At 47.5% G+C, this 20151-nt stretch overlaps 1 protein-coding gene across 3 annotated transcripts in view; it reads right to left on the bottom strand.

Moving 5' to 3' along the window:
• Positions 1–650: 650 nt before the first annotated feature.
• Positions 651–20151, bottom strand: part of Tshz1 (teashirt zinc finger homeobox 1) — a 73793-nt gene continuing 54292 nt past the window's right edge. Inside the window, exons 1-2 of one of the 3 annotated variants that reach the window (XM_076912348.1) lie at positions 11677–11734; positions 651–5243 (exon numbers count right to left, since the gene is read on the bottom strand). In XM_076912348.1, coding sequence (XP_076768463.1) covers positions 2032–5243; positions 11677–11719 — 3255 coding nt within the window. In that variant the 5' untranslated portion in view covers positions 11720–11734 and the 3' untranslated portion in view covers positions 651–2031. Of the gene's footprint in view, positions 5244–6004; positions 6054–11676; positions 11735–20151 lie in introns of those variants that run through there. The other 2 variants (XM_076912349.1, XM_034518078.2) reach the window with 2 other exon arrangements.

Below are 20151 nucleotides of genomic sequence, written 5' to 3'. Positions count from 1 at the left end.
AGAGACTTAAGCAAATAAGTAAAACAAACAAAAAATCCTTATGTTACTAAGTGTTTTGAGGAAAGAGACCAGGAGTCTTGACGTTGCCAGCTGCTGAAAGAGGGTCAGGTTCAGTTCAGGTATCTAGGAGCGGAGACGTGACACCTCAGGTCCAGTGCTGGTTCTACTGGGTAGGGCACTCATTTCCCTTGGAAGTGACACAAGAACTCCATTCAATGACGGAACGGAAAAACTGCCAGACAATACTAAACAAAACACAAGTCAGCCACACAGAACTAATCCAAGATCCCCAGGACCTGGGCTGCACGAGGCCCAGCCTGCTACCTTGTCAGGAAGCTCCCAGATGTACAAAAGAAGCTGGTGGCAACCGTGTCTAACAGTCTGAAGGATTCTCTGGAAGAATCACCACGGCCTATCAATGGACCAAACATGGAAGGACTGAACTCTGGGAATCCTTGACACCCAGTGGAAGTAAACTCCTTAATTATCACCTGTAAGCTTGTAATACTTCTCATCTGAATGAAGCATGTCAGCACACATCACGGGATGATGCGTCTGAATAGAACTGTTGTTGGCTGATCGCCTAAGCAATACCTCTTGTGGTTGGAATAACATCTCGAAGGGAAAGTAACAACAGCCAGGACAATCTCTGTAAATCAAGAACTGCGTGTGGGTTTATTTTACATTTGAGAAAACAGTGGATTTAATTGTGTGAACCAAAATGGACTGTACAATATTAATGACGGGACATCAAAATGTATAATTAATAGTGCACTACTTGCTCTGTTTTTTTTTATTTATTTATTTTTGTCTGATAGTTCCTCTGAGTACATGCATCTGAGAAGATGCAGGTGCAGGTAAAATTTTCTCTATTTAAATCAAGCTGCAGGAACTAAATTTTATCCAAAAATTGTGGTTTTACATTATATACACAGAAATTTAATATAAAATGACAATATAAAAAGTTAAAAGAGAGAGCATACAGCCAGAAGGTACAAAGAAAGCTGGGTAGATTAAAATGATATGATATGTAACATACAGGCGTGTAGAAGCTGATGCTGGCAATTTACAAGGAAAGGATCCAACATTTGCCCCATTTTTTTTTTTTTTGGTTTTTTTTTTCTGTGTTTTTATTTTTCATTTACCAATGCATCACGCTATAGAAAGGTCAGCTGATAACAAAGCTTACATTTGTAAATAACTATAAACTGCAGTATTTTACAGGAAAAAAAGAAATAGCATTTTTTTACACTTTTTTTTTTTAAATAATAAGCTTGCATACTTTTTTTTTTGCCAAAAGTGGCATTTTTCAGCATCCAGAGAGGGTTTGGGCATAGTGGCGACTGGGGTGTTCGTTGTTTTGTTTTGAACATATAAAGTTGTGGCTTCCTAACCCCGTGAGTCCTAGACAGCTTTCTGTCTCCAACCGCTGCATGCATGTCTTGTCGCAAACCAGTCCTGCATATGAAAGCTCATTTTTTAATTATTAAATAAGTTTTGTGTCTGACACAGCTTTTGATCTGAGTGAAATGCCTTTAAGCGCCTTTCCCCCCTTTTCTTTTTTTTTTTTTTTTAATTTTTTTTTTTTTAATTTTTGAGTGAAAGGCACAGAGATAAAGTCCTCAAAGGGTTAAACTTGACACTACCAGGTCCTGCAACCTTTATTGTCATGGCAACTTTGTAATTTTTAGGATGTCTCTTTATCACTGCTATTTGTATCTTTTTCTTTACTGCTAAACAATGTCTCCAAAGCGTGCCCCCACTATTTCCTACAAAAGATAGCTTAACAACAAGAACGGATGCTGAAAATAAAGGTCAGACTTTGACTCACTGGAAAAAAAAAAGAAAAATAACATGCACAGATCAGACAAAGAGCATATAAATATAACTACAAAATATGTGTGAGAAAAACCAAGTCCAGATAGGCAGGTCAGCAACAAAGGAGAGACTGATTTCAGAGGCTCAGGCCGGGCCTAGTGCAGCACAAGAAGGAGTGCAATACTCTGCAGCCACCTGCACCACACCTGCGCACTATTGCTTCTCCAGCTCCGTCACGTAGATCAGGTGGTCCTCCGGCGACTTGCCGTGTGTCTTACTAAGGTGCAGTTTTACTGCGTGCTTGCTCGCAAAAGTTCGGTTGCAGAGCTTACACTGGAATGTGGAGCCCAGGTCTTCCTCGGAGGACCCCAGCGGGCCCAGAGTCTTGTTGCTGAGGGCTTTGGAGACGCTCTGCTGCTCTTGAATCTGACTGAGCGGCAGCTTAGAGAGGTCCTTCAAGCTGAAGCCCAGGTGCGTCTCCAGGTGACTGATGTACGTGGAGGCAGTTCTGAACTGAGAGGCACAATCGTTACAAAAGAAAACAGGATGCCCTGTGTCGAGGTTCTTAAGGAACTTGGTTCCCCCTGTCCTCCGCAGCTGGTACTTGACGTTGGCCAGCCAGTGACTGATGGTGGTCATGGAGAGGCCCGTGAACTTGGAGATGTGCACCCTCTCCTGAGGACCCAGGTCCGACATGATATATTTCCCTTCTGCCGTCTCTCGAAGGCTGGAGGCAAACTGGGCCTGGAGGATGAGCAGGTGTTGTGGGTTCCAGTTGGACTGGCGCCCCTTTCTCTTGTGAACAGGTGACAGCTCGTCCAGGGCCTCCTCAAAGCTGCTCCCATCCGCATCTGACTTCTCTGACACCGTGGAGGGTGTGGAGGACTTGGGAGTCAGACGGCCTGTGAGGTTCTTCACCATGTCTGAGATATCCATGAGGGCGCTCTCCCGCAGAGGCGAGGACACAGCATCTGCCACACCCGAGACCAGTGGCTTGTTCTTAGACTTGGTCAGATCAATCGGCTGGTCGCTGTTCTCGTAGTAGTAGCGGTCGATGGCGTCAGCCTGCTTGGCAGGGGTCGTGGGGTAGACAGGCTTATCCAGCATGCTGTTGCTGATCTTATAGAGCATCGCCAGTGGGTCCAGAGAGGGGCTCACGGGCTTGGACACCTTCCCTAGGTGGGTGTTCATGATGGACTGCAGAGCGCTTAGCGGGTTGATGAAAGAGGGTTCCGGCGAATGGTCCGTGATAATACCCAGATTGCTGCAGCCATTGGTGACCTTGGCTTTAAGAGGCTCTGTGCCATTTGGGGTGTGAGCATCCATTGTACTCTCCCTTTTGGCCTTCCCAGTTTCTGAATCTGAGCCCTTCCTCTGCGGCTTGCTCCCAGTCTCCTCTGACTTAGGAAGATCTTTATTTTCTTTTGCCACAGGGGAGATGGCTTTGACAGGAGAGGTCTTCTCCTTCTCGGCGGGCCTCTCCTCCTTCTTGACGCTGACCTTGCCGGTGACCTTCTCTACCAACTCCTCCATGGCAGACACATTGCTCTTATGGGGTGGGGGCGTGAGGCTCCCTGGGGAGTGTAGGAGGGCATTGTGCTCTGTGGAGGACAGTGACTTCACACTGCTGGAGTAAGATGGCTGTATCTGCACGCTCTGCACAGCTGACTGCATTGGCTTCACTGTGCCTGGCAGCTGGTAGGCCGCGTGGATGCTGGGGTACCCACCCCATGAGGGCGCACCATTCTGGGCTTTACTGATGGCCGTGGACACGGTGTTCTCCAGTGACTTTAGGATATCTACTCCCCCCTTGGGACTGTCATCTAGGTCTTCCTCACGCAGGTACTGATAGAGGGCAGTGGGCTCAAACTTCTCAGTGGTGTCTTCAGTCTCCTCTTTGATTTTTCTCTCTGCATCCCCAGCTGCCGGAGGGGCTTTCTCCTTCTCCTTCTCCTTCTCCGGCTCCTTCTTCTCTTCGGAGGCTACAGAGCCTGCTGGAGAGTCCGGTTGTTTCTTAATGCTAGAGGCAGGCAGCCGGGTGTGAGTCGTCGGGGGCAGGGGGATGGACTGAATCTTCTCTTCCACCACAGGGTCCAGCACCAGCTGCTTTCCTTTCTTGGAGGCAGAGGTTGTCACCTTTAAGAAGTGGCCAGTGACCATCATGTGGGCTGTGAGCTGCTGCAAGGTATCATGGGAGCTGCCACATTCCATGCACTTGAGTATCTGGGCTTTGCGGGCCTCAAACTGCCATGTGTAACTAGCACCATTCTGGTAGCCATAACGGTTGTTTGGAGTCACATACGGGTTGGCCGTTTTCTGGTCCTTGGCCGACTCACTCAGTGCAACCTCAGTGGCCATGCCCGTGGGCTCTGGGGAGCAAGGGGATGCCAGGTCCTGGAGCGCTCGCTTCTTGGTGGAAGGGACCAGTTTGGTGATGGCTGGCACAGGCTCCTTCAGAGGCACTTTCTGGTAATGCTTTGTTTTGATCATGTGGACACTGAGGTCTTGCAAGGACTCAAAGGAGTGCCCACAGTACATACACTTCAGCACCTTCTGTGCATCCTCTTTCCCCTCCATTTCCATGAGGGACCGCTTCCTGGGCTTGGACCACCGCTTGGTCTTCTCAGAGTCCTTGTCTCTGTTGTCATCTCGGTAGTGCCCTGTCTCATTCATGTGCACCGTCAGCTCCACCAATGTGTCGTAGGCTGCGCTACAGTCTTTGCACCTGAACTTGCTGGCCCCTGTGAACACGGAGCCGTACAGCTTGTTATTCTGACGGTAGAGCTGCACGGTGCTGAACAGGCTGGGCTCAGGAAGCAGGCCGTAGGATGAGGTCTGCTGCAGCGTCTTGGCCAGGGCAGCCTGGTGCCAGTCATACCCCGAACTGCTGTTGTTACTGGTGGCGCTGCTGTGGCTCGTGCTGGTGCTGCAGCTGGTAATGGCTGTGGTAGCCGTGGTACAGGCGGTGCTGGCGGTACTTGTAGGGGGTGTGGGGGTAGGCATGGAACTCTCCTTCTGGCTGGCATCGTTGTTGCTGGTGGTAGAGCTGGACTTCTTTAAATCCAGTGCTAGGCTAGACCAGCAGGACTCTGAGAATAAGTTCGCATATACGGCTTTGATTTGTGCCAAGCTGTCCTGGGGGTAGGAGACACTGTCTGGACACTGCGGCTCCTCCTTCTCTTCTCTGGAGGAGGAGCTTTTGAAATGGGCCAGCTGGTCACTGCCCTCACTGAAGGGTGATCCGTAGCCAGCGTCTTGATTGGTGGCAGTGCTGACAGGGGAATTCTGATAGCTCTGGGCTTCTTTGATCTCTGTCTCTTCATTGCACACGAATTCGCTCTCCTGAATGTCCAGAGACAGCCCACCATCCTCCACGTGCTCCTCATCTGTTTCGGCTGCCTTCAGTTCTTCCTCGGGAACGTAAGCTAGGAGAGAAAAATGACCCACAGTCAGAGGAGTAAATCATCTTCAAGGACGCAGCCTCCCCAGCAGTTAGGTGATCTTTAAAAAGATGTTTTTCAGCCAGGCTCCCAGCCTACAAGGCCACCTCAACTTCAACTCCATGTGCCTGCCCACTGGGCCTCAGCAAGCAGGAATAAGACCACACTGAGACTGTCCTCTCACAAAGTATGCTCTCTCAGCACAGAAGCCTCTGCACACAGCCCTTTCTAACTCAGCTCTCTCTCTTCTCCTCTCTTCCTCCCTCCAGTTTCCCCCACTCCTTTCTCTCCCTTCTTCCCTCCATTCCTCTGTCCCTCCCTCCCTTCCTCCCTTTTTCCTTCCCTTTCCCCTCCTTTCCAGCAGGGTCACAAGTAGCCAATTCTGGCTTTGAACTCCTGATCCTCTTCCTCCCCCCCCCCAGATGTTAGCATTACAGGCAAGCATCACCCCTTCTCAAAGATATCACTCTGGTTAGAGGCTGCTGCGGGAACAGTAGTAATCCCACATGCTATTCCTCATTGGGCCTGCAAGCCCTCTTTGATTTCTACACAGCACATTTGATGAAATTAGGAGGAACCCATCTCTCTTTTCAGACCCATGTATTTCCAAGGTGATATTCTATGGTTTCCATAAGTAAAAATATTCCTTTGTGGGACACAGTAAAAAAAAATAATAATACAGTTTTCACTAAAAACAAATGTTTATCACAACACGAGTCTGCCGCCAGGACAAAACCCAGTGTTACCTATGAAAGACTGCTCAGAGGTGGTCAAGGCCATTGCCACACACCGATACCCAATGCAGCATCACACACCACAGCTAAAGGAAGAAATAAGATGAGCGTTCATCATACGGACAGATGTGGCCATCCATACCATGGAGCATCGTCTAGTCCTAGAGAGGAAAACACTGACCCCTGACCCTAAAAAGGCTTCGGGCAAGCCTTGAAGACCCTACACAAAGGAAAATAGGCTGGTTACACAGGACAGACACTGTCTTGGGCCCTGCTATGAGGTCTGTACAGCGGTCAAGTTCACAGAGAGTGGTGGGAGGCAGGGTCGAAGTGGGGTTGAGGCAACGGGAAAGTGATGTCTCTGGCTACAGTTTCAGTCTTGCAAGCTGAGAAACGGCGTAGGGTTAGAAAATTGGGGATGGCAGCCCAGCAACAAGAATGTTCTAGATGCCACTGAATTATGTCTTTAAAAATGGTTGCAATGGTCACTTTCATGTTGTGAGAACTTCATCTTAATAGTTTTTAATTATGAAGGCGGTAGCAGCACATGCCCCAGTGGCTGCCACAGGCCTACAGCTGCCTGCAGAACTGCAAGCTGAAGGACACACAGGTGCCAAGGAAAACCTGATTCTTACTTCAGGTCATTTTAAATGCTTTGATGTGTGACAGATCTCGGTGCTGACATTTTTTTTTAACTACCTCTTAAACTTATTTGAGCAATGCGCTCTCTCTCTCTCTCTCTCTCTCTCTCTCTCTCTCTCTCTCTTTCTCTTTCTCCCTTCCCCCTCCCATTCTCTGACAGAAAAACTAGGTGACCTAGTGTTGCATGAGAAAGTAGAAAATTCGAGGTTAAGGTATCCTCCAGCAAGCCCCTATTAAAATGCACTGGCGTGACCCGAGAGGGGCGTCTCATTAAACATGATCATTCATTATCACATTATCAGAGCTGGATCCTAAGGGAGTGTGGCAAAGAGCACAGGCATTTTCAGAGAGGGATGACAGGAGGGACAAAGAACAGCTCTGTGCCCCAGGGGAAGACGCCAGGGTGGGTGAAGGACCAGGAAGCTTCCACACCTGCAAATGAAAGGCTCCAGGCTTCAGGGCAGGCACTCACAGAACATGAATGACTGCCATATAATACACACACACACATATGCACACATGACATTGCATGCATAATCACATAGTATATGTAAGCTCATGCATGACAGCACACATACTTTATATACATGAGCATGCATACAATGATAGTACATGCATATAATCACCCCACTGTATGAACACATGCATTACAAATGTATGCATGGTCACCCTGTGCATGCAATCACACACCTGAGGGCACATGAACAGTCATCCAGATGTGTAAACTAAACACAATAGAACAGCACTATCATTCCTGTACATATGAGAACATGTGACAGCACATGCATGGTCAATCCTTGCATATACTTGACATGCCATTCACAGTCATCTACATTTACAAGCATGCATGTGATAGCACATACATGATCATACCATATTGTGAACCTATATAAGGCCCCTCACATGTATGAACATGCATATGGAAGCACATGTATGTGAGCGCACACATGAATGATTACCCCACACACAGAAGCACACACATATGCACACACAATGAGAGACCACTGAATCTTCCACATGGAGACCTCTAAGGCCCTGCAGAACATGTCTGCCCACTGCCATTCTACAGCCAGCCTCAGCTCACCTCTGTGAAAAATCCCAAAGCAGTCTGAACATACAGGTCCTGGTCCCTATTCCACTAATGAACCAGGAAGTACAGTTCTGCTACATCACTAGTGTGAGCAATGACCCACACTGTGAGGCCCCCGGGCTTTCTCTACCGGCACCATGTGCTGGGCAGTCTACAGATAAGTCTACAACCCTCCTAGAAGAGGGAAGGCTCACAGCATTCTAGGATGACCGCCACACACGCATTTTTATTCCGCTCACAAGAGCTAAATGTTCAAGATATCCAGATCTGTGATACCACGAGGCCCACTGATAAGGCCCACTCCTTTACAGGAAGCTGGGCTGGGCTGTCCTGGCTGGGGAACATGTAAAGGGTACAGGTCCAGACTATAGGTGTCTGGTATCGGTAGCCCCTTCCTATGTCATCCTACATGTCTGATCTGCCCCCTTGTCACAGGGATACCACCTTCTTCCTACCCCTTCTCCTCCCAAGGAACCAGCCTACATGCAGCGGCTCCTAGACTGAGCTGATGTGTAAATCATAAGCAATTCCACAATGCCAGCACGGCAGACGGTGTCATGGGGACATGGAACAGAACCACAAAGTACAGGGTTCTCAACCCTAGTGGCCATTCTCTGGCCACAGCACCCCACCTGGTATCTGTCAGCACTGCCTGTTCTCTGGAAAGTGGCTGTAGAAAAGGTGTGCTGTCCCTGACCCTGAGAGCTTATGTCTCAGGGGAAAAATAAAGCAGGAGGAGTATGTCAGGGTGGGGGAGGGAACAATGGACCACCCACCGTGAAAGCAGGGCCAAAGTTGGTGCCAACATTTCTCTCTGTCCCACTTAACTCATCCACCCTGCAGATGCCCCAGGCCGGAAGTGGCTTCTGTTTCTTCTACCCTGGATATTCTCCTGGGAGTGGTGGAGGTCCACAGACCTCAGTGCTAGTATACCCTTGCTGGTTCTGTGCCTCCTGAGTCTGTCCCACTGTAGTCTAAAGGACTGGTCCTGACTTCATCCGTAAAGGCCTATGACCACCAAAGCCTTCCATGTCCCCTACGCCTGCTGATCACCACCAACCTGAAGCTCCTCCTACCTCACAGAAGCCACTGGCCAAAGCCAAGCCTGTGCTGTGTATCAGGCACAGAGAATGGCTCCAACTGTATGACAAACACATGCCAGGGGACATGAGAAGCAGCAACCATCAGTGGCTTAGACAGCTGTAAGGGCTGACTTTCTATGAGGCAGCAGGAGAGAGAGAGAGAGAGAGAGAGAGAGAGAGAGAGAGAGAGAGAGAGAGAGAGAATATATCAAATTCTCAAGGTGAAAGGGGGAGTGATTTTAAAATTTGATACCTTCTAATCCAAAAACTTTATTCATGGGTGTGTAGCCTAAGACAGTGTGGAATGAAGCAACGGTTTCATGCATGAAGACTCACGGCACTGCATCAAATCTAAGCCTTCAATAATGGGTATTCAATGCTTCAATAAAAGTATGTTCTGGAACATACCTTTTATATTCTAGAATAGTTGGTACAGTGCTTGCCATGAAAGAATGAGGATCTGAATTCAGTCCTTAGACCCCATATACAAAAGTAAGGCGTGTTGGTGCACATCATAACACCCCAGTGCTGGGACGGTGGAGAAAGGTAGATCCCTGGGGCTCGCCTGTCAGGCAGCCTAATTAGCCTAGTCAGGTGAACAAATCCTGAGGAGTAACACCTGAGATTGACCTCCAGCCTTAACAAGCACACGCATATGCATGCACCCACATATATGCACTTGTGTACACACACACACACACACACACACACACACACACACACCATGCCCTAATGATACAGTGAAAGCCAAAAACAACAAAGGCAGAACACAAAAGTCTGTGGCAGCACAACAGGAAAACCCTTTACAGGGAAGGTTAATGGTGGTTTCTTCAAGCTAACGAATGCATGGGTTTTTGACTGTTGACAGACGTACCTCCTGATAAATACTGATATTTTCAAAATCTTCTTCAAAGCTTTCCATTCGATTCACATTAACCGCTGCAGGTCATTTCTGAAATCAGCTATGTAACCTTCCCTGAGTAGCCACTGGGTGTGGCCATCAACAAGACCCAAGAGCAGAGAATAACTTGTTCCTACTGGGAGGGACATCCGTCAGAAGGATGCATTCATCACTACTACTTTTCTTTAATGCTGAACCATCCGCAGGGCTGAAGATAGATAGTACAGGCCTAAGCATAGGGGTTCCCTCCTCTGGGCCGTCCAGCATGCCCTCAGCCACCTCCCCTGTCACTCTATTCCATGTTCACCCACAGTGGCCCCTTGGAAGAGAACTGCAGTCTTCCAGCCAAGCAAAAGGATAACCTGGTCTCTTGGTGGTCAGCTGGCCAGGTTTGGTCCTCCATCTCTGACGTCATGCTCACCCTGTATCCCATGCTCCTCCAGTTCCTTATGCCCTGAGGCATCTTCTCAGCTACTTCACGCTTGTTCCTGCTTTAGTATACAACATCTATTCTCAGTTACTGTTTCACTAGGACTCACGAGGAGGCACACATCCTGGAGTGACAGCTAGGGACAGGCATCTGCCTACTGGCTTGAGGCTGCCCTTCAGACCTCTCTCTTTTCCAAAGAAGTGTCTAATCACCCAGCCAGCCCCCTGCCCCACCTGTGAGAACCTCCACTTTCAAATGCTAGAGATAAGCAGAGTTCTGGCATCTCCAGCCAGAACCCTAAGAATCCAAAACCCACGAAATTTCATTACTAAGTTCGGCACCTACAGAGAAAAGAGTGGCCAGTGTCACAGGATAAAGGCCATGAGGAGTTCCCAAGCCTGGATTCTGCAGTCTGACAGCAAGAAGGACTTCTCATACCCTGACTTTAGTAGCCACAAAAGCAGGGCCTGTTCCAGTAATGGGGTGATCCTAGAGAGGTCTGGGAACCAGCCCCAAACTGCAGTACCTGTCATGCAGAAGCAGGTCAAACTAATGATCCTGGGATTTGGTGGTGATCCAAGAAAAGGGTGCTCTCAGGATGCCTGGATATGGAGCTGAGAGAACCAGAGTAGTCAGACATGCACTTACATAGATTGGGCCTATGACCACTGTGGTCCCTGCTAAGGATGGCCAGCTGCCTTTCAGTCTGGCAGAGGCAGAGAGAGAGAGGAGGGAGGGAGGGAGAGGGAGAGGGAGAGAGGAAGAGGGGGAGGGGGAGGGGGAAGGGGAGGGGGAGAGGGAGAGAGGAAGAGGGGGAGGGAGAGAGAGAGAGAGAGAGAGAGAGAGAGAGAGAGAGAGAGAGAGAGAGAGAGAGAGAGAAAGAGAGAGAGAAAACAGACTCAAGGCCTATTGATACCAGTAGACAGGTAAAGCCAACACACACATTTGCTCCTTGGGGCCTTACTCTTCCCAAAGTGAAATCATGGTAATATAGAAGCCTTTAAGGTTACAAGAATTAGCATGGTCATTAAGCTTATCTGTTGCCTTGGTTGGAATGTTTCTGTTCTCCTGGAATTCACCTTGAAATCTAATCATCAGGTGAATCAATCAGGAGGGACTCTGGGAGGTGCTTATGCCACAAGGGTGGAGGCTACAGGAGTGGGATCCGTGCCCTCATAAAGGAAAGTCCAGAATACTGCCATGCCCCTTCCTGCACAGAGGGACACGGTCAGATGGTAAGACCTGCTGACACCTTAACCTGGGTTTCTGGCCTCTGAGTTGGAAAAATAAACTGTTTTCATTGTTTTTTAATCTCACCCAGTCTGTGATATTGTCACAGTGGCTAGAAGGCGCCAAGACATCTAAGACATCTGCACATCTCTGTTCCACCCCAAAGATGTACACACAGAATAAACAATATGTACTAACATCCCAGCTGGTTTACTCTTCTTGTGCTGTTACGGAAGGGTGCCCCAGCTCAGCCATATGACAACAGGACCTAGCCCTGGGACAACAGAAAGAAAGTAACAATCAGCTTACCCTCATGGAAGCTGGCCCAGTATAGTGTCCTGATACCAGACATGACATGTGGCCCAGTAGATTTTCTGGGGCCATCTCTTTTCATGTGCCCTAGAGCACTGAGGAAGGAAGGTGGGAAGCCCAAAGTAGGAATCAGAGCTGCTCCCAGCAACTCTCAAGGGGAGGGGCAGCTCATTCCACCCCTGCTCTGTTTTCCTCATTAGCCCGTGTCATGGAGAGTTGTCTGTGAGGAAAAGTACATGTTTAAGAGTATCAAATAAAAAACCCAGGTCTTCAGTCGCTGCTTGGTGACTGCCTTACAGTGAACACCAACTTTGCTATTGTATTACCACCTGGTGAGACTATAATCAGACCAAATTGCATGTTTATCTACACCAAACTTTAAAAAAAAAAAAAAATCTGGCAAACGTGATACTCCTGAACAGATGGCCATTATATCAAAATACATTTACTCCAAGGGACCAATTCACAAAAGGGGCTCACACACCTAAAGGATGGGTGTGTGGCTTCAGTTCGTCACAGAAGCCAGCAAAACACAACTTCTTCCAAATTTATAATTTACCGCTTGCAAAGTAACTTCACCTTTGCCATGGAGAGAGCAGGTGGTTCTAGTGAGAGTCTGAATCTATCAAGGGGGGAAAAATGCAGAGAAAGCAAAAACAGGCAAAACATATTTTTTTTCCTAGTCTGAAAAAGAACATAAAAATGCAAGCAAGATATACATTAATTTGCTAGCGTGGTTTTGATTTCTCACAGGAAAGCTGATGCCCTGCCAAGCAAGGCTGAAAGGCCACTTCTGTTCCACTGTGATACGGACAAAAATATTTCTATCTCTTCTGCAAATTTTAGTTGCTTGTGGGGATTGTTAACACATCGTTTTGCCGATACATTTGACTTGTAACGGAAGTCTCTTTACTTAAGCCCCAGTAGAAGCCATCCCTAAGAACTACAGGGTCGGTAAATAAAATGACCTCCCCTAGCTTCCAATTTTAATTAGGAATCCATAGGTAACTGACCTAAAACAAATACAATTTCTTCTTTCTCTCACTGCCCCAGAATTCAATTTGAAATTAGCTTAGAAATAAGAAAGCACATCCCAAGCCTGATCCTGCTCTGCCCACAAGCAAATCAGATATTAACCTTTTGTCTCAAGCTGGTGAAGTCACAGCACTTTACAAGCAGGGTAGCAGGGACCACACATAAACCAATGAGAAGCTTCCCAATGCTCAATGATATCAGGAAGATAAAGAAGAGGGAAAGGTCAGAGGCAAGTTAGGGCGGACTGAGAAAGCTGGGAGGTGCATAGCCTTCCTCAGTACCGGGGGACAGGATTGGGTTTCTTCAGCAGCTGCACACATATACGGGTACACAATGGAACGCTCTCTGGCTGGACAAGATCAAATTTCACTCAAGATGTGGGAATCCAAAGCCAAGCACCAGGGAAAGACATGTTCTTGGTCATTTCCCCAGGTTGGAAAGGACAGACCTCTCCCCACCCCATCCTAAGGCAGAGGAAGAGTCTAGTCTATTTACCCAGTATTAACAAGTAGCCCACAAAGCATGGATGCCTAGCCCGGGAGTGTCTGAAACCCTATAAACAGTAGATTTTAACCAACAGGTGGGATGCCCCTGGTAGAAGACAGAAGAAACATTATTCGGGACCAATGGCCTTTACCCTAACTCACACGTCAGCAAGCAGGACGAGCCTGTGAAGACTTCTACCACCTGAGCCACCACCCTTGCTCCCTGACACACTGAAACCCAGAGATTACATCCTCTATAAAATTCCCTTCCATGGACTTCAGCTGAGGGTCTTGGGACTTGGGACTGGGAAGGGAAAGAAGCACAGGCCCCATGGTCTCTGAAACCACAGCACATCTCAGAATGCAGTCTCCATTATAAAGTCAGATGTCTTATTTTCTAAGACACACTGGCTAAAGGATTGCCAATCTCTAGGCAATTACAGTATGTACTGATGCAAGCTGATAACAGGACGTGGTGAGAGCGCTAAGAAGCCTGTTTGGGTACCATGCTAGGAAACCTTTTTATCTTTAAGGATGCCAGTTTTCTGAGAACAAAAATCCTGAGCAAACATACCCAATGATGGGTTCTATACGTGGTCAGAAACTAAGCACATGGTCCCACAACACCCGGCATCCCGCAAATCTCAATAATAGCAATATTGGTGTTTGAACCAAATTAGATCTGCCCTATCGTGACAGAGAATGAAATTTTATCAGAATAATTACACTGGTTTTTTTGTTTGTTTGTTTTACTATTATCCTTGAATCCTCAGAATTGCCTTTAAAGATGTTTCCTTAAGAGGTTTTCCATGGGGGGGGGGGGGGGGAGGAGAGAACTTTCAAATCCAGCTGGAGGAATTATTTTTCAGCACCTTTGTTTCCACCACACTCAATACTTTTCTAAAAATCTTTTGTTTTATGTAGGCTACGATTTTCTTAAAAATCTTTCATTTTCATGTGTATAAATGTCCTGGAATACAGAATGGTATTTGTAGAGATTGCTATTTCTACAGATGAAACTGGGAACAAGACACTTCGCGCAAGGTGAATGGATATAATTTTCTGGCCTAACAGGTTTTTTAAAGAAAGAGTCTGATGAACCTAGGAAGCAAAGTCACCCCCCATTACATTTTCTCCAGGGACCCCCCCCCAGCATTATCTGTTCGCCCCTCCCTCCCACCCCCCAACACGGAAATCTCGTGAATAAGCAGCCAGGAATTGGTAACTGCAGTATAAAATTCTCCTTTCACAATTACTTACAGAAATAAATGACATTTTCCCCATCAACTAAAACAAAGACTCCAAGTCATCATTTCTGCTATTTCTTTTTGTGTCAAAACAGCTTTGCTAGTACGTTCCCGCCCTTCCCGAGCCTCGAAGGATGGTGCAGCCCGTGACAGTGTGAACACATACAGTATGTCCTGCTGGGCGCGGGAGCCGGGCAGGGATCTGTCTCACAGGCCACAAGAACAGATATGGACCAGCAGAATAGAAAGGCTGCAGGCATGAGCACAGAACACATGCTCATGTGTGTGTGCAATGCATATGCATACAGGTGTGTGCTCATGTGTGTGAACCTGACAAACTTCTTACCCCGACCATTCCCAAAACAGGAATCAGAGAAAGAAACCTATGATCAGACTCCATTTTTCTAAAAATTAAATCTTGTTAATAATTTTTGTCATAAAATGTGCCTTCTGGATGCCAATGTGTCCCTAAAGATGTGTTGTCATCCTGAGCCACGTTAGATTCTGTGCGTTCTAATCCTAGTGGACAGAAGGCAATGTATACAGCCCTGTTACAGCTTAATGTGACACCAACCATGTGTGCCCTGATGGTTTACAACGTAAATACACGCATATTGTCTGAAAAAATATTTTCATCTCAAACCCTAACTATATAATGAGGCACAAACATCGTATCTTTGGCAAATTAGATAAAAACTATATTTCTCAATCCTCAGCCCAACATTGTTTGGAACATCTTTGTTTCCTTTAAAGAAAACACAGCTCGCTCTTGTCAACAGTCATTTTAAGGACAGCGAGAAGTGACAGCTGCATTTGTTTTTTAATGGCTAAATGTAGTAAAGTTCTCAATTCCCCTGAGTCTTACTAACACTGGCTCGGAGCAATTAGGTCTGTATCCCCCCCCTGCCCCCGAACCTGTGTCTTAATCTGCACCCCAATTATGCACAAAGTAAAGGTGTGTTCCTGAGCCATCCTGCTTTGTATTCCCTCCCAGAATGCTCCCAGAATTCTGCCTCATCACCAGTATTGTTCCTCCTTAGATAGATGCACAGAAGTGTGGGTGCTCTGTTCAACAAGCCGCAGCAACAATAGAAGAAAGGCTTTCCGGGAACACGCTCTGCTTAAGTCAGCATGCGATCCACTGTGAAAGAATCCAGCAGGTTCCAACCTGCTTGCCCCAGTACCCTGCCCCAGGACAGAGTAACATGCACCTGTGGCGATGCTCTCTGACAGGAAGCATTTGTCGAAAGTGCAAGGCGCTCTAAGGAAGGGATACTCCAAATGGGGGTGCTGCAATCTCTCAGATACCCATCTTCAGTACAGTACAACAGGCTAGTTGACCAAAGGTTTTCACTTCACGTGTGTGCATGTGAGTGTGCGTGTCGTGTGTCTGTGTGCCTGTGTGTGTGCATGCATGCATGTAGTATATACATGTATTTATGTGCTTACGTATTATAGGCATACATATAACATGTGCACATGTTTGTAAAAGCCAGCAGTGTCTTTCTCAATTCCTCTCCACAGCATTTACTGAGACAGATTCTCTGGCTGAACCTAGGGCTCACTGACTATGCTAGTTTAGCTAGCCAGCTTGCCCCAAGGACCCCTTATCTTGTCTTCTGGGGGTTTCTCGGTTTACAGGCATACCTGGTCAAGGAGTTGGTAACTGCAGTATAATTACCAAGCTATACCCAAGTCTGGGCAGGAAGCAGTAGTGATACTGGACATGGCATTTCAGCATGAGGATCTGTCAGATATTCCACATCTGTGTGCTAAATTTACACAGCCATAGGCTGCTGGGCAGACCGGGACAGCCCCTGCTAGCAGCCAGCAGCCGGCTGCTGCTCTAGAGGAACAGGGGTTTAACAGGGTGTGTGGCAGCAAAGAGCTAAGTTCCAATTTAAAAATATTTCCAAATAGAATCATCAGTTCACGTAAAATGGCTCTTCACATGAGCAACTTCTGGAAACAGTAATTTAAAAAAAAAAAAAAAAAAAAAAAAAAAAAAGCAAAGAAATAGCCATCCCCAAAGTGGATTGTTTATAATTAACAAGGAAATGAGAGAACGACAGAGCATCTCCTGCTTGTACATCTTAGACAGGGTCCTCCTCCACCACCAGGGAGGCTCATCATGGTGGTTTCTGTAGCTGGAGATGACCCTCGCCACACCCCATTAGGGGACCATGCCGATGGGAAGCACCCCCCTCCCAGGGTCTCTCCCAGTGAAAAGAGCATGTGATTAGCAAAGGCCTGCTGGAGAGACGGAGGCACTTGGGTAGTTCTGCGGTGATTCTATCTCTGAGACTCACTAGCTCTTCCTGCTCCATCTGATAAACTATCTATCCTGCATTCTCATTAGGCTCCCATCACCAAAGGGAGTGGAGATGGATCCGTCTGGACCCCCTCCCCTTTCCTCTTTGTCGGATGATTTCATTGAAATGTTCATTTTCATCCCTGCTGGCAACATTAGAATGGAAGTATTTAACCTGTTTCCATTACTTATACAAATTGCCATTATGGGGTAGGACAGATGTTAGAATCACGCCACATAACTAACTTCTGTACATCCTTTACAGGAGCTGGAGGAACAGGAAAACCGCTGGATCACATTACCCGACTCCATCATGTGTGCTCCACTACCAGACTCATTAACTTTGCACATCAGCTTTTGCACTTTCTGAGTGAAAATTCCCAGGCTGTTTGGACTCATTTAATTTGGAAAGAGAAACCTTTGTCTGGGATAATGTTCTGATCAGGATGTGTTGGGAGAGTAGGGGGAGGCGTATGGGTGAGGGGAGGAATAAGGGACTTGAAGAAAGAGCTCGTAAGGGGGAAACACCTTGTCGAAATGTTCCCTTCCCCCGGGAATGATGAAAGGGAAGGTGGTTGAAGCCCCTAGTACTCAAAGATGGCTGTCACTTCAGATAGGCACGGGCACAACTCACCTCGACAGGTGACACTGTTGTGGAGCAAAATCTTGTTGCATTATTGAGTATGCTGGGTGGGACTTGGGAAGACTGCAGGCCCAGGATGCCTGGGGCACCCAAGGAGGGAAGTCGGCAGGTGAGTGGATTTCGCTTCACTTGTCTCCTTGAGTGAAGGAGGGAGAGTTTCCCAGTGGCTAAGAAGGCGCAGGAGGCACAGTCCAGGTAGGTCTAGAACAGTCTTTCCTGACCCCAAACTCCTTGCCCACAGACTAGTTGGAACCTGATTTTAAGACTTTTACCTTGAACACTAATTCCTAGTCTGAGGACATTTCCCTGCTGAGCACCTTTAGACACCAGCTAGAGGCAATATGGAAAAAAAAAAAAAAAAAAAACGTTCAAGGTGTCGGCGGCGGGATTCCTAGGAAGGCTCTAAACCGAAAGCTTCATCTGTGGAGCACAACTCCACAACTAGACAACTAGACAAGTTACATTCTTTCTGTTTGTGCAGGAAAGTCCTCCTAAGACCAGCGGATCCCGCCGCCACTACCACACCTCATCTAATTCTCTGCTTCCCTGTCCCCGCCCTTCTGCCTCCATTGGTTCTGCCCAGGAGACCTTCAGAAGGAAACGCTGAGCAAGATTAAATCAACGAAGAGAATGCATGGTAATATTCACTGGTAGAGAGAAAGAAAGCACATGCTCAAAGATCTAAACAACAAGGCACCAGTGGGCTCCCAAACACAAGTCAGCAAAGCCGTGAGATGCAGGAAATAACACCCACAGGCCTGGCATGCGCTCGCGCGCGCGCGCGCACACACACACACACACACACACACACACACACACACACAAACTCACTCACTCCCTAGAAGGAGCAGAAGCCCAGGACTAACAGCACCACCATTTCCTCCCCAGCGGCAACAGTGAAACCCAATGTCAAACAGAAACAGAACACGATGGAAAAGAATTCCCCATGGGAGGAGGATTCCCATGCTACAGAAGCAATTTATCTGGAGAATGAATAATACATCGCCATCACTGCATGCCCGTGGAGACACCTCACCAGGACCACGCCTGGCATGGGAAGATCACTTGGTGTGGCAGAAGATTTCTCTCAAGCCTCTACTGTGGACCAGGCACAGCACCAGGAGCTCCTTAGTTCCTCTCCCTGTCTTGAAATCACAATCCTATGGTCACCCTATGTACGGCAGGTGGGGAAACTGAGGCACAGAGGTTAAATGAGAAGTGTTCCACACAGCCAGGGAGACACAAAGAGCTCTCCCAAGGAACCTGTTCCCAGCCCAGGTTCTTGATATACCTCTGTTGTTGCCAAACAGCATTGTCTACCAACAACATCAAGAGTCCTGGGTTCAAATCAGACTGTAAAGATCAAACTGAAAGGAAAGTCTTTTTCTCCACAGAGGTCAGCAGCACTGATCCTGGGCAGCCCTGCCTACAAGCTTCAATTCTGGTTACCATAGGCTGCAGAGAAGAATATTTGGAGACCTGTCACTTACAGGCTACTGCAGAGCCCCACAGGACTGTTTCAGCCACATCTGGCCAGGTACTGTCAGACCCAAAACAGGTCAGCACTCTCCAGAAGAAACCTAAGAACATGCTTGGTGACAGATGCGGGATGCTGTAAGTGTTGCCCATGTGTGTGTAGTGAGCTTTCCCCGATTACCATAATGTTACGCTGTGCACGATGCATTCACACAAAGAGGGGGCATGGTTGAGCAGATAGTTCTGTCAGTGAAGCCGCACGAGCATGAGGAGCCAAGGGCAACATCCAGAATCCATACCCAAAGCTAGTTCTATTTGTGATCAGATGCTAGAGAAAGGGACATGGAAGGACCCCTGGGGCCTTTCAACACAGAAATTGTTAAGGTCTAGTCATGTTGAGAGTTTCCAATGTTTCCATTGCACACTTATGCTCACACAGTTACACACTACACATGCACACACACACACACACACACACACACACACACACACGCGCGCGCGCGCGCGCATGGGGTACAGGGTACAGAAACAAATCTCTTCCTAACCATGTCAACCCAGTTTCCTTCCATAGGGTCCTGCCTGCTCTACCATCACCCGCTTCCTATTGAAGAGTCTCCAGCAAAGACATATGGGACATCCTGCCAGGACTCTCCCTGTGGAGGTGACTTTGCCTCCTCTAGTTTCTCTATGGTGGCATGAGGTGGTCCTGAGTCCATAATGGGTCTTCCTGCTGGTGCGGGTCTCCCTGAGCACGGAACAACACCTTGGCAGATCTTGGCAGCTAGCATGGTGCCTGGAACACAACAGATGCTTCAGAATCGGTGGCCAGAAGAGCGAATTAAAGAGAGAGAGGACAGTGACTTAATTCAGAGCAAACTGACACAGATAAATGCATGTTGCTTCCTTTGCACACATGCAATGAAAAACCCTTCTGAATCACAGCAGAGAAACTTCTTTTACCAATCCTTACTATAAAACACTTGTTTAAAAAAAAAAAAAAAAAAAAAAAAAAAAGGAAAAATCCTACTTCCACGTGCTGGCCAGCTAGCACCTGTATCTGTCAACACTAAACCTCCTGGCCGTCAATCAAACACGGTTCTGCCAAAGTTCTGACGGCCCTAATGATTTGACTGTGAATAGGAACAACACATCAAGCGGGATCACAAAGGAAGAAAATGGGGTGGAAAAGGGAAAAACAACCACTCTGAAATCTTGTCTCAGAAGATCCATCTTTCCTGAGATGCGCCTCCCGTTAAATCAGTAGGAATATCTGTC

Source organism: Arvicanthis niloticus, chromosome 14 (assembly GCF_011762505.2).
Source record: "Arvicanthis niloticus isolate mArvNil1 chromosome 14, mArvNil1.pat.X, whole genome shotgun sequence".
Taxonomy (NCBI): domain Eukaryota; kingdom Metazoa; phylum Chordata; class Mammalia; order Rodentia; family Muridae; genus Arvicanthis; species Arvicanthis niloticus.
This window is presented reverse-complemented; position numbering and strand designations above follow the sequence as displayed.